Genomic DNA, 14,669 nt, shown 5'->3' on the forward strand with positions numbered 1-14,669 from the left:
TGCATTTTTTGTAAGGGTGAGGTTTCACCATGTTGCCCAGGTTGGTCTCAAACTCCTGGGCTCACACAATCCACCTGCCTCAGCCTCCCAAAGTGTTGGGTCACTGTGCCTGGACAATATCATAGGTATTAACAACAACAACAAAAACCTGCCAAACAAAGCATTTTGTTAGCCATAGAATATTATCAACCATCTTTATTTATTTATTTATTTATTTATTTGAGATTGGGGTCTCACTATGTTGCCCAGGCTGGTCTCAAATGCCTGCGCTCATGCAATCTTCCTGCTTTGGCCTCTCAAAATGCTGGGATTACAGGTGTGAGCCACAGCACCCAGCCCAACCGTCTTTAATTTGGCAGTTTAGGTCTTCTGAAAACTCATTTCTTCTACCTTCACTTCTTTTCATTACATAAGTAATTGATGATAATGTATAAAAAAAGTGTGTCTTTCCTGTTGTGCACATCTCCCCATGTAAACATAGACATATGAGAAAAGCATAAATATTTTTGTAAATGGTTATATTATACTTACATTGTTGTATAATTTGTAATTTTTGAACTAGTTGTGAACCTTTTCCTTCTTAGCAAATATTCGTCTCCTTACCACTATTTCTTGTTGTTGTTGTTATTATTATTATTATTTGAGACAGGATCTTTCTCTGCTGCCCAGGCTGCAGTGCAGTGGAGATCACAGATGACTGCAACCTTGAAATCATGGACTCAAGTGCTTCTCCTGCCTCAGCCTTCCAAGCAGCTGGGACTACAGGCACGTGCTACCATGCACAGCTAATGTTTAAATTTCTTTTGTAGAGATGAGGGTCTCACTATGTTGCTCAGGCTGGTCTGAAACTCCTGGCCTCAAGCAATCCTGCCTTGCCCTCCCAAAGTGCTAGGATTACATGCATGAGCCACCATGATAGGCTCTAAATTATCATTATTAATGGCTACGTATTTTTCTTATTATGAATGCATTTTTTTTTTGAGACAGTCTTGCACTGTTACCCGGGCTGTAGTGCAGTGGCGTGATCTCGGCTCACTGCAACCTCCACCTGCTGGCTTCAAGCGATTCTCCTGCCTCAGCCTCCCAAGTAGCTGTAATTACAGGGGCCCGCCACCATGCCCCGCTACTTTTTTTGTATTTTTAGTAGAGAAGGGGTTTCACGAGGTTGGTCAAGCTAGTCTCAAACTCCTGACGTTGTGATCCGCCAGCCTCGGCCTCTCAAAGTGCTGGGATTACAGGTGTGAGCCACCGCACCTGGCTGAATGGATCATATTTTATTGGACTCTTACTTTGAAATATTTAGGAATTTTCAGTGTTTACTATGACAAATAGCACTGTGATAAAAAAAAAAGAAATGTAGTCAAATCCACTTTTGCTATTGATTTTTTTTTTTTTTTTCCAATTTGTAGAGACATTGTCTCACTATGTTGCCCAGGCTGGTCTGGAACTCCTGGCCTCAAGCCATCCTCGTGCCTCAGCCTCCCAAAGTGCTGGGATTACAGGCGTGGGCCACTGTGACCAGCAGCTATTTATTTTCTTTGGTATGTATGTATGTATGTATGTATTATGTATGTATTCATTGAGACGGAGATTGCTCAGTCGCTCAGGCTGGAGGGCAGTGGCACGATCTCGGCTCACTACAACCTTCGCCTCCCGGGTTCAGGCGATTCTCGTGCCTCAGCCTCCCGAGTACCTGGGATTACAGGCGTGCGCCACAATGCCCACCTAATTTTTGTATTTTTAGTAGAGAAGCGGGGGGCGTTTCACCATGTTGGCCAGGCTAGTCTCCACTCCTCCTGACCTTAAGTGATCCGCCCGCCTCGGCCTCCCAAAGTGCTGGGATTACCGGCGTGAGCCACCGCGCCGGGCCAGCTATTGATTTTTTGAAAGGATTTTAAAAAAATAATGTTGCTTTGAAAATTTTTATTTATGAGTAGCTCTTTTGGTTAAAACTTGGCTATGGTTTCTCTGGAGTGATCCTGAATTGGATAATTTTGGGAAAGTGAGAAAATCTAATTAAAAACATTTTCAAATGCTTATTAAATGTAACAAAAGAGAAATCACAGGATCCATAAAGAGCGCTAGCCCGAAACGTCTTTTCATGCAGTAATTCCTGGGCGCCAGCATTGCTCACACTCTCCTCTCAGAATTACACCGGGAGGGGTCGCGAACCTTTGCTGGCTGCTCCTGGTGCGATCCGGAGGTACCCAGACAGCGGACTCCCTGAGTTCACAGCCCGGATGCAGAGGGGAATCCTAGCAGCGCCGCACCGGATGTGTGAGTGGAAGTGACTGAGGTCAACTCACGACCGATTGGTTCTCCCGAGTGGACCCAAGCCTGTTTTCACCTGCCACTGGCCGCGTGGTTTGTCTATTTGAATAGTCCCCGCCCCCTGGAGAAGCCGGGTCCTGAAGCTTCACTTCTTCTTCATTACTATTGGCCTGTTTTTCAGTCCATCTTCTTCCTGTACTTGTCGATTGGCCCTCAGGGCTAGGAACCCTCCTTCCCTCGCTCCCGGTTTAGAGGACAGCAGGGAAGGCGGGCGGTGGGGCAGGGGGCCTGAGGCGGCGGTACCGGTGCTGGCGGCGGCAGCTGAGGCCTTGGCCGAAGCCCTATGGTGAGTCTAGGGCCTGGAACGACCCCTCTAAGGCGGCGTAATGTCCAGACCCACGGCCAACTTGCCCGTGGTGGGGCCAGGGGAAGCTGCCCGTCTGGGACGTGGGGTCCCCACACTGCCGGCCCCACGACCTGGGCACCGTCTGAGCCCTTGAGTCCCACCCCTCGAGGCAACGCCCACCTCCCCGGGACCCCCAAGAGACCCCTGCACCCTTCGGCCCGCGGTACGTCCGCCCGAAGGCCGGCCCATCAGCTCTGGTACTGCCCTTTGGGTCTTTTGCCCGTTACAGTCACCCTTTCTTCTGAGCCACGTACAAAAATGTCGTATCTCTGCCCCAGGGAACACCAGCGCCCGTGTCAGCCCCTTATCCTCCACCGTGGACACTTCTCAGAGACCCAGTCACCGAAACTGAGCTCGGTTACATCGTTGGGGTACATCCTCTCGCCTTCTCCCCCAGCCCCATCCTTGTTTCTCCCATCCAATTTTAACTTACTTAAGCCCTATCAAGACCCTTAGGATATTTGACTTCAGATAACCTAAGTTTAATTGAATTCAGCCTGGAGCAAATGGCCTGTGGGCCTCAGACCATATGAAGATACACTGGTTCTTCCTGAGCCTTTCCTTGCCAGCCTCCTTCCCCTCTTTCATACACACACACGTACATACAAACTGGAGTAGTTTTCTTAGTAGGGATTCTTAAGTTTCTTCTCCTCTAAAGGGTGACATTTCTTTCTGCATTCTTCTTGGCACTGGAGTATTTGAAAGCTTTTCAAAACCAATTATTCCCTGGTTTTTCCTCTGTGCCTTACAAATTGGTTCAAAAATAAGAATTTTGAGAAATTGGTTTTGTAGCATAAGCTGAACATACTTAGGATAGGTGTATGTTACACCCATAGCAGTGTGGGCATAATTGAGGAATGAAGGAATGATCTCAGAAACTAATTGGTTTCTTTTAGCTTACATTTGAAGTGTTAGTCCCCTGTAGAACTGCATTGTTCGGTACAAGAACCACCAGCCACATGTGGCTGTAGAGCACTTGAAATGTGACTAGTCCAGGTGGCTCACACCTGTAATCCCAGCACTTTGGGACGCCAAGGCGGGCGGATCACCCGAGGTCAGGAATTTGAGACCAGCCTAGCTAACATGATGAAACCCCATCTCTACTAAAAATACAAAAAAAATTAGCCAGGCGTGGTGCTGCACATATGTAGTCACAGCTACTTGGGAAGCTGAGGCAGGAGAATCATTTGAACCCAGGAGGTGGAGGTTGCAGTGCGCCGAGATCAGGCCACTGCACTCCAGCCTGGGTGACAGAGCAAGACTCCGTCTCAAAAAATAAATAAAAGTGACTAGTCCAAATTGACATTGTCGTAAGTGTAAAATGCGCATTAGATTTTGAAGACTCACTACAAAAAAAAATGGACACTGTATCAATTTTTTAAATATTGATAACATGTTGAAATGATATTTTGGATATATTGGTTTAAGTAATTAATTTCACCTGTTTCTTTTCACCTTTTAAAATATGGCTACCAGCAGCTTTAAAATTACATTTGTGGATCACTGTATTTCCTCTTTTTTTTTTTTTTCAATTGGGATGGAGTTTTGCTCTTGTTGCCCAGGCTGCAATGCAATGGCGCAATCTTGGCTCACTGCAACCTCCGCCTCCTGGGTTCAAGTGATTCTCCTGCCTCAGCCTCCCAAGTAGCTGGGATTACAGGCATGAGGCATTGTGCCTGGCCTTTATTTCCATTAGAAAATGCTGCTGTAGAATAATAATCTCTCTTTTTAGACTGAACTTGAGGAAAGGGGCAGTCTTAATCTTTTAATTCTTTCCCTACCTCCCCACATTTGTTACTTGGCACTGTGCCATGTACATAGTAGTAGTAGTAATAATAGCTAACAATTATTAAGAACTCAGTTTATGCCCTGCAGTGTTTTAAACACTTTTTGACATGTATTAACTCATTTAGTCCTCACATCAACCCATGAACTAGGTACTATTATCTTCCTACTGTAGTTGAAGAAACAGACATTTTTAGTGTCTTTCTCAAGGTGTATAACCTTGTTTTTGTTTTCGTTGGGAGACAGTGGAGTGGCAGGATCTTGTCTCAGGGCAACCTCCACTTCCCAGGTTCAAGTGATTCTCCTGCCTCAGCCTCCCGGGTGGCACATGCCACCATGCCCAGCTAATTTTTGTATTTTTAGTAGAGATGGGATTTCACCGTGTTGGCCAGGCTGGTTTCGAACTCCTGACCTCAGGTGGTCCTCCTGACTCGGCCTCCCAAACTGCTCAAGGTATATAACCCAAGGATTCAAACCCAAGTAGGCTAGCTCCCATAGCCCGCAATTTGACCCTCCCTACCACACTGCCTCTTTTAAACATCAGTCATTGTTTAATGAATCTAGGCTTTCTAAATGTACCTCAATAAATCTGTCAATCTTTTTAGAATCTCCTGCCTGACAAGGGCTCAGGGGAGATCTGTGTTGGATGACCAGGGCCATAAGTAAATTTATCACCATACTTTCTTGTCCAGAATATTAAAGGAAACTTCTCTCTAAAGAACCTCAGGGCAAAATGCTTGGAACCGGACCTGCCGCCGCCACCACCGCTGCCACCACATCTAGCAATGTGAGTGTTCTACAGCAGTTTGCCAGTGGCCTGAAGAGCCGGAATGAGGAGACCAGGGCCAAAGCCGCCAAGGAGCTCCAGCACTATGTCACCATGGAACTCCGAGAGGTGCTTCTGTGATTTGGGGGCCAGTCATTGTGGGATGTTTGGGCTAAATGTATCATCACTGGTTTAGATTTTTTTTGGACATTTAAGCGAGGATTTGGAAAACAGAGATTATTTTAGAAAGGCACTCAACCTCTCACATCCATAAAACATGCAGGTTCTTTTGCAGCAGTTGCACATTTCTGTGGCATTTTTCTTGTTTGTGGTCACATTTTAGGGGCCAGAATAGACTTAGCTGTTTCTTTTAGCTTTTTCTTTTTTCCTTACCACATACCACACCCTCAAATGCTTTCTGTCTGATAACAGTGATTGGGATGGGTTTGGAGAGTTGAGAACTAGAGACTTTCTAAATAGAGACCAGACTTGAGGTCAGAGACAGTATCTTGTTTATCCTTGTATCCCTGGTACTAGAAAGAACCTAGGACAGAACATTTTCTGCCACAGAGTAGATACCCAATAAATACTTGTTAAATAACCAGATGATTGCAAGTTCAGGTGCTCTACAGTGTAATCCTGTAGAAGTGGGCAGTAGCTTGTCTTCTTTGGTTTGAACTATACTGCCTGCCTCTCAGGATCTAATCTTTAGATGCCAGCCCACTCCCACCACCACAGACAGAGAATTACTAGAAATTGTTCTGATTATATCTTCTTTTGCAGATGAGTCAAGAGGAGTCTACTCGCTTCTATGACCAGCTGAACCATCACATTTTTGAATTGGTTTCCAGCTCAGATGCCAATGAGAGGAAAGGTGGCATCTTGGCCATAGGTAAGGACAGAATCTCTGGTCACAAAAACAACACACTCACCTTTGTGCCCATTGCACCGTGTCTGCCACTTACTGGATGCTAGTTCATATTTGCTTAATGAAATTTAAGAAGCCTGTGGCTTTTAATTCTAGCAACAGTCCTGGGCCACAGGAAAAACGTATTTTTAGATGTGGAGGTGGAGTCTCAGAACCATTGAGTGACTTTTCAGACAGTTTACCAGAGCTGAGACTGGAAGCCAGCTTTCTTTCCCCTCCTTCATGTTGCCTTTTCTGGGCTCCGGTTCCTCAGTAGAGCAGGGTTTTGCATAGTGGGGCTCACGAATGGAAAAGTGGAATCGGTATAGTTAATAAAAGGCAAGTCTCTTTTTTTTTTGAGATGAAATCTTACTCTTGCCCAGGCTGGAGTGCAGTGGTGCAATCTTGGCTCACTGCAACCTCCGCCTCCTGGGTTCAAACGATTCTCGTGCCTCAGCCTCCCGAGTAGCTGGGATTACAGGCACCTGCCACCATGCCCAGCTAATGTTTGTATTTTTAGTAGAGACAGGGTTTCACCATGTTAGGCAGGCTGGTCTCGAACTCCTGACCTCGAGTGATCTGCCCACTTTGGCCTCCCAGAGTGCTGGGATTACAGGTGTGAGCCACCACACCTGGCCAGGCAGGTCATTTTTAACTTCTAAGGACTGGTCATCAGTTCTGTGAATTATTATCCAGTCTCAGTTGCTTTCCCTTTTGGGGGGACTGGGGGGAAAGTTATACTAGCATGAGATTATTTTGCTGTATGTAAATATTTCTGGCACAAGTATTAAATATCTGGGTTAAAATAAAAATTGTGTCCTTGCCCTCTAGAAATGTACTCAAAGTAGAATGGAGGGATCACTTGCCAGTTTTTTTTTTCTTTTTTTTTTCCTGAGACAGAGTCTTGCTCTGTCACCCAGGCTGGAGTGCAATGGCGCAATGTTGGCTCACTGCAACCTCCGCCTCCCGGGTTCAAGCAATTCTCTTGCCTCAGCTTCCCAAGTAGCCAGGACTACAGGCGCATGCTGCCACGCCCGACTGATTTTTTTTGTTGTTGTTGTAGTATTTTAGTAGAGATGGGGTTTCACCATATTGCCCAGGCTGGTCTCGAACTCCTGAGCTCAGGCAATCCGCCCACCTTGGCCTCCCAAAGTGGTAGGATTACAGGCTTGAGCCACTGCACCTGGCCAGCACTTGCCAGCTTTTAGTTGAAGTCTGTGTACTTTCCTGGTCAGCCTATGCCCCATCATTACCTTTTGCCTTCCTGTCTTTTCCAGCCAGCCTCATAGGAGTGGAAGGTGGGAATGCCACCCGAATTGGCAGATTTGCCAACTATCTTCGGAACCTCCTCCCCTCCAATGACCCAGTTGTCATGGAAATGGCATCCAAGGCCATCGGCCGCCTTGCCATGGCAGGAGACACTTTCACCGCTGAGTATGTGGAATTTGAGGTGAAGCGAGCCCTGGAATGGCTGGGTGCTGACCGCAATGAGGGCCGGAGACATGCAGCTGTGAGTGCCTGCAGGGAGGAGCACAGCCAGGCTTGGGGAGCGATGGTGTCATGGTGGGGTCTTTTGCTTCCTTCTGAGGCTCATCCCTGAAAAAGGCTGGTTAGAAGGGCTAGGATTCCAGGCTGTGAGATGGGGTAGAGTCTGTCCTTAAGAGAGAATCTAGCAGTGGTGTGGTGGGGATCAGAAGCATCAGCCATGTGCTTTCCAGTCCGCTGCCCTTCAGAGGAGGCAGTACTGTGAAGAGGGAGCATAGTACCAGGAGAAGGACACACACTTGGACCCTGGCTCAAGTCTTGGCTTTATAACTTCCTACCTAACTCTGTAACCTGGGGCAGCTTCTGACCTTCAGTTTCTTCCTCTGTCAGATAAAAATAACAACAATATTAAACGTTAAACAGTATTATCCATTCAATAAGTATTTACTACATACCTACAATATTCCAGGTAGAGTTCTGTGCTATTAGTATAGTGATATAGAAAGCATAAAACACATCTGCGCTTCCAGAGCTTATATTCAAACATTACAAACATTCTGTGTTTGTAAACAACCTAGGATAATGAACACTGAGATGTTTAATCAAATTTGCTTTCCTTCCTCTGTCCCCAGAATTTCCTAGCTGAAGAGTGAGCAAGCCTTCTCTGTTCCTAGTGTGTATGGCTCTAAGATGATAAAAGACCGTACTCCTGAGAGAACAAAACACTGGTACCGACGAGAGTTCTCAGTTTGTCTTTTTCTCCAGGTCCTGGTTCTCCGTGAGCTGGCCATCAGCGTCCCTACCTTCTTCTTCCAGCAAGTGCAGCCCTTCTTTGACAACATTTTTGTGGCCGTGTGGGACCCCAAACAGGCCATCCGTGAGGGAGCTGTGGCCGCCCTTCGTGCCTGTTTGATACTCACCACCCAGCGTGAGCCGAAGGAGATGCAGAAGCCTCAGTGGTACAGGGTGAGGAGATGGATCCATTCCCAACACTAGGAAAGCACGTCTACATAGAGAATCACCTGGCCTAAGGGGCAGCCACAGGCCCTTGCCATGGAGCAAGAATCAGTTTTTATTTTGGTCTCAAATGAATTTTTTTTTTTTTTTTTGAGATGGATTGCCAAGGCTGAAGTGCAGTTGCGCAATCTCAGCTCATCGCAACCTCTGCCTCTTGGGTTCAAGCGATTCTCCCACCTTAGCCTCCCAAATAGCTGGGACTACAGGCGTGTACCACCATGCCTAATTTTCGTAATGGAAACAGGGTTTTGCCATGTTGACCAGGCTGGTCTCGAATTCCCAACCTCAGGTGATCCACCTGCCTTGGCCTCCCAAAGTGCTAGGATTACAGGCATGAACTACCATGCCTGGCCTCCAGTGAATTTTTTATGCTCAGTATGAATCAATAGTTACGTTATTGCATTTTTTTAGAGCAAACATCTATGGATTGCCATACCATTATTCTATACGTTATTTTATGTATGACTAAGAATGCAAATATGCCACTTAAACTGTGACTTGGTACCTCTTTTTTTTTTTTTTTTTGAGTCTGGGTCTTGCTCAGTCACCAGACTGGAGTTCAGTGGTGCGATTTTGGCTCACTGCATCCTCTGTCTCCTGGGTTCAAGTGATTCTCCTGCCTCAGCCTCCCGAGTACCTGGGACTACAGGCATGTGCCATTACGCCCAGCTAATTTTTGTATTTTCAGTAGAGATGGGATTTCTCCGTGTTGGCCAGGATGGTCTCAATCTCTTGACCTCGTGATCCACCTGCCTCAGCCTCCCAAAGTGCTGGGATTACAGGCATGAGCCACTGTGCCCGGCTGACTTTGTACCTTCTTCTTATCAATAATTATAAGACATCTCAGCCGGATTCTCATGCCTGTAATCCCAACACTTTGGAAGGCCAAGGCAGAAGGATTGCTTGAGCTCAGGAGTTTGAGACCAGCCTGGGCAGCATGTGGGACCCCATCTCTACAAAAAATGAAAAAATTAACTGGGCCTCGTGTTACACGCCTATGGTCCCAGCTATTTGAGAGGCTGAGGCGGGAGAACTTCTTGAGCCCGAGAGATCAAGGCTGCAGTGAGTCATGATCACACCACTGCACTCCAGCCTTGGCAACAAAGTGAGACTCTGTCTCGAAAAAAAAAGACATCTCTTTTCAGAGATGTTAAAATATGGAAAAATAAGTGTCTTAAAATCAGTGCGATACAAATGATACCAATTTAGAAAGTGCCAGTTCTCCCTGTTCTAGTATCATGAGGCCTGTGCTGATTACTGCTGCAGGGGGAACTTATCAGTATGAGTCTTATGTTAGAAAAAGAGCTCTGAACATGGGATTGAGAGACCTGGGTTCCAGTCTTGCCTTTGCTGTGTTATCTTGGACAAGTCACTTAAATTCTTTGAGTCTGTGTTTTTAGCTGTTACATAGAGATGATGATGGTATCTTCCTCAAAGGCTTATTATGAGAATTGAAGCTGGGGCCGGGCGTGGTGGCTCACACCTGTTATCACAGCACTTTGGGAGGCTGAGGTGGGTGGATCACTTGAGGTCAGGAGTTTGAGACCAGCCTGATTAATATGGTGAAGCCCTATCTCTACTAAAAATACAAAAATTAGCCAGACGTGGTGGTGTGTGCCTGTAATCCCAGCTAATCGGGGGGACTGAGGCAGGAGAATCACTTGAACCCAGGAGGTGGAGATTGTGGAGAGCCGAGATTGCACCACTGCACTCCAGCCTGGACAACAAAGCAAGACTCCGTCTCAAAAAAAAAAAAAAAAGGGAATTGAAGCTGAATTAAATAAAAGAGATTGATCAGTTTTGTTGATAACTGGCACAAGGCACTGAGCAGGCATGGTAACACCTCAGAACCCCCAGTGTAGATGGGATGGGCCTATATTCTTTCTGGGTTTGTACTCTGTCTCTAATGAAGGCACCCTGTCTCTTTACATAGCACACATTTGAAGAAGCAGAGAAGGGGTTTGATGAGACCTTGGCCAAAGAGAAGGGCATGAATCGGGATGATCGGATCCATGGAGCCTTGCTGATCCTTAATGAGCTGGTCCGAATCAGCAGCATGGAGGGAGAGGTGAGAAGCAACGGCAGAGGGGAGTCCAGGCTCCCCATGTACCATTCTGTGAGCAAGGCAAGGCGAGATCCATGTCCTCATGGAGCTGACTTTTTGTGGTAGGAAACATAAATAAGTAAATAAGATAATTTCAGATAGCAGTAAGTTCTATGAAGAAAGTTAAAGAAGAGTAGGATAGAGAGTGACCGGGATGGGGTGAGTGGAGGGTCGAGGAAGGTCCTCTCTGAGGTGGTGTTATTTGAGGGGGGTCCACATGATACAAAGGAGCTACCTTGCAGCAGGCCAGGGAGTTGTGTTCCAGGCTGAGGCTTTGAGGCAGAAGAGTGTGAGACACTGATGAAACGGAAGGGAAGTATGGGTGGTGTACCGGGAGGGAGCAAGGGAGAGGGAAGGAGGGGCCAAATTAATAGGCCTGCAGTTCACAGTAAACACGAGCTTTTGTGGGGTAGACATTGGAAGTGTGCACACAGGCAAATAATGTGATGTTGTGCGTTTCTAACAATCACTGACTGCTTATAGGAAAAACTGTGGGGAAAGGCAGGAATGAAAGCAGGGAGACCAACTAGGAGATGTGTTGACTTGAGAAGGTGGGTTTAAAACTACATGGATTTTATTACGGAAACAGCCTTCAAGAGAATATGGGGAGGGAGCTGGGAGAACCATCAGACCACAATGTACATCTGACCCTGAGTAAGCAAGAGGGTAAAATACAGCTAGAAGTGTCCTAGCCTACTATGCAGGGCCACTGCAGGGTCCTCAAGCCAAAGTTGGCCGTCGGAGAGGTCTGTGTCTCCCAGGAGCAGGACAGCCTTAGCATCCCTACTGTGTTCTGTCATTGACTGGGAGCAATGGGTGGCATTGCCACAAACTTAGTGATGGGTTTCAGAGCAGCAGCTGGGGCCCTTGGTTATGCGCCTTGTAGTTGGAGGTTGCATTCTCACAGCTGTCAGACAAAGCTATTACAGTAGTCTGGATGAGTGACAGTGGTGGCTTTGACTAAGAATGGTGGCACAGATACTGAGAAGTAGTTGATTGAGGATATATTTGGGAGGTAAAGCTCCATCTGTGAGACTGGCTGTAGAAAACAAGCTGTGAAATTTTACCCCGGGGATTCCTGCTTATAATAGACACAGTGCTTGTTAGATAATAGCTGTGCCCAGATGTGGAAGCAGCGCATGCAGCAGTTTGCAGAAGCAGGAGGAGTCTGGCTTCAGATCCCCACCGCTCTGTTGACTGTGTGACTCAGGCAAATTACCTGTTTAACCTCATTTTTCTGCCTTTGGACGGGAGCTCTTACCTACCTCATTGGGTTCTTGTACGGTTTCTAAATGATGTTGGCCTTCTATATCCATGAGTTCTACATCTGGATTCAACTAGTAATGGTTCACAAATACCCAGAGCTGGGTGCAGTGGCCCACACCTGCAATTTCAGCACTTTGGGAGGCTGAAGTGGGAAGATCACTTGAGCCCAGGAGTTTGAGACCAGCCTGGGCAAAAGATGGTGAGACTGTGTCTCTACGAAAAAAATTTTTTTAACATTTTAAAAAGAAAAAGAAAAATCAAAGAAAAAAACAATACGACAATTTAAAGATAATACAAATTTTTAAAAATACAGTGCAACAAATATTTACGTAGCATTTATATTGTATTAGGTATTATAACTAGCATAGAGATGATTTAAAGTATGTGGGAGGCTATACATAGGTTATATGCAAATGCTATGCTACTTTATCTGAGGGACTTGAGCATCTGCAGATTTTGGTATCTACAGTGGGTCATGGAACCAACCCCCCTGGATACCAAGGGGATGACTATGTATGTGAAGTGTCCAGCACAGCACCTGATACATAGTGGGTGTTCTATAAGTGGTAACCTTCAGATTTTCCCTCCTGACTTGAATATGATGTTTTCCATCGTAATCTGGGTGGCTCTGAGATCTTTGTTTCCTCCCATTAAAACAGAACAGTATCACCTAGCTCATAGAGTGGTTGTCAGATTTAAGTGAAATAGTTCTTGTGAAGGTGGTTTGTAAATTATAAGAAACTATCCACGGCTGGGCGTGGTGGCTCATGCCTGTAATCCAAGCATTCTGGGAGGCCGAGGTGGGAGAATCACTTGAGCTCAGGAGTTTGAGGCTAGCCTGGGCAACATAATGAGACGTCGTCTCCAAAAAAAAAGAAAAAAGAAAAAACTATCCAAATATAAGGTATTAAAATTTCACAATTTGTTCATTCATTCAACACATATTAATTGAGCACCTAGTATATGCCAGCTACACTGTGTCCTAAGAGCTAGAATAATCCAGCAGTGAACAAAACAGATTCCATTCTTATAGGGGAAGATAGATCATCTACAAATAAAAACCTATTATATATCATATGGTTATAAGAGCTATGGAGAAAAGTAGAGTAAGGAAGGGGAATACAGAATGCTAGCCTAGATTAAGGATTACATTTTAAAACATGGTGCCATTTGAGTACAGCCATGAAGGAGGTTAGAAAAAAGCCTTGCAGGTATCTGGGGAAGAGCATGGTACGCAGTGGGCCTGAGGCAGGACCACTGGTGTATCAGAGGAGCAGCAGATACTGAGTAGCAGCTCCCCTACCATGGCTGAGCAGAGTGAGCAGGAGAGGTGTGTGGGGATATGGGGTCAGAGGAACACCTAGGGGAAGGAAGGGGCATGTCACATAGGGCCTTTGTGTGGGAAGCGGGAAGCTATAAGTGGGCTTTGAGCAGTGGAGTGACATTTAACTCATATTTCAAAAGGATCACTCTTGCCAGTATGTTGAGAATGGATTGTTAAAGAGCCAAGGACTAAAGCCAGGAATCCAGTTAGGAGGGAACTGCCACAGTCTTAGCGGGGGATATTTGTGACTCAGACCACATGGAGTTGCAAGAAGCAACTGGATTCTGAATTTGGGATTTGCTGATGGTTTGGAGGTAGATGGAGAGGAAGAAGTGTCAAGGTGTTTGGCCTGAGTATTAGGAGGATAAAGTTGCCATTCGCTGCAGTGGGAAGACTGAAATGGGAAGAGCAGGCTTGAGGGAGAAGGCTGGGAGTTTGGTTTTGAACCTGTTATCTTAGAGACCTGTTGGGCACCTGAGTGGAGATACTGAATAGTTCTGGGGAGAGGTCTGGGCAAGGGGGATGGATTTGGGCATTGTCAGGGAACTAGTATAGTTGGAGAAGAGATGGGGTCTGCGAACCTGAGGTCAGGAGATGAAGAGGACCAAGGGGGATGGGGAAGGAACAGCCAGGGAGGGAGGAGGAGAGCCAGGAGAGTTTAGAGTCTGAGAAGCCAAGTGAAGAAAGGGCTTCAAGGAGGTGAAAGTATCAGTTGGATCAAATGCTGCAGATAAGTCAAATAAGATGAGGACTGAGAATTGACCATTGGATTTAGCAGCTTAAGACTCATTGGTAACTTTGACAAGAGGAGTGGATAAGATTTTCTGAAAAGTGAAAATACGTGTGTCAAGAAAAGTTTAGAATTTTGGAAAACTTGTGTCTCTTTCTCAATTTGGAGTCTTGGAGGATGAGTACTCCCCAACCCTGCTCCTGCGGCCCCAAGATCGAGGCTTGCTCTGTTGCCCAGACTGGAGTACAGTTCGCGTGATCTCGGCTCACTGCAACCTCCGCCTCCTGGGTTCAAGCAGTTCTACTGCCTGAGGCTCCCGAGTAGCTGGGATTATAGGCATGTGCCACCAAAATGAGCTAATTTTTGTATTTTTAGTAGAAATAGGTTTTCACCATGTTGGTCAGACTGGTTTCGAATTCCTGAGCTCATAATCTGCCCTCCTCGGCCCCCCGAAGTGCTGGGGTTACGGGTGTGAGCCCTTGCTTCTGGCTGAGGATGAGTAATTAAGCAGCCCTTTGTAAAGGGAATAGACATGAGTTCTCAGTCAGCTTATTCCACACCACCTGTGGATTTCTAGGATTCTGAGAAAATTGCTTGGTTAAGTTTTT

At 46.2% G+C, this 14,669-nt stretch overlaps 1 protein-coding gene across 4 annotated transcripts in view; it reads left to right on the top strand.

Moving 5' to 3' along the window:
• The first annotated feature begins 2,478 nt into the window (after positions 1–2,478).
• Positions 2,479–14,669, top strand: part of MTOR (mechanistic target of rapamycin kinase) — a 153,018-nt gene continuing 140,827 nt past the window's right edge. For 2 of the 4 annotated variants that reach the window (XR_004441102.1, XM_033228384.1), the window contains exons 1-6: positions 2,479–2,617; positions 5,182–5,357; positions 6,012–6,120; positions 7,413–7,645; positions 8,386–8,586; positions 10,571–10,705. Coding sequence is in view for 3 of the 4 variants with exons in the window: in XM_033228384.1 (XP_033084275.1) it covers positions 5,196–5,357; positions 6,012–6,120; positions 7,413–7,645; positions 8,386–8,586; positions 10,571–10,705 (840 nt within the window). In the remaining variant the exon portion in view is untranslated. Of the gene's footprint in view, positions 2,618–5,154; positions 5,358–6,011; positions 6,121–7,412; positions 7,646–8,385; positions 8,587–10,570; positions 10,706–14,669 lie in introns of all 4 variants that reach the window. The other 2 variants (XM_033228385.1, XM_033228386.1) reach the window with 2 other exon arrangements.

The sequence above is a fragment of the Trachypithecus francoisi genome, unplaced genomic scaffold, assembly GCF_009764315.1.
Source record: "Trachypithecus francoisi isolate TF-2019V2 unplaced genomic scaffold, Tfra_2.0 Lachesis_group12, whole genome shotgun sequence".
Taxonomy (NCBI): domain Eukaryota; kingdom Metazoa; phylum Chordata; class Mammalia; order Primates; family Cercopithecidae; genus Trachypithecus; species Trachypithecus francoisi.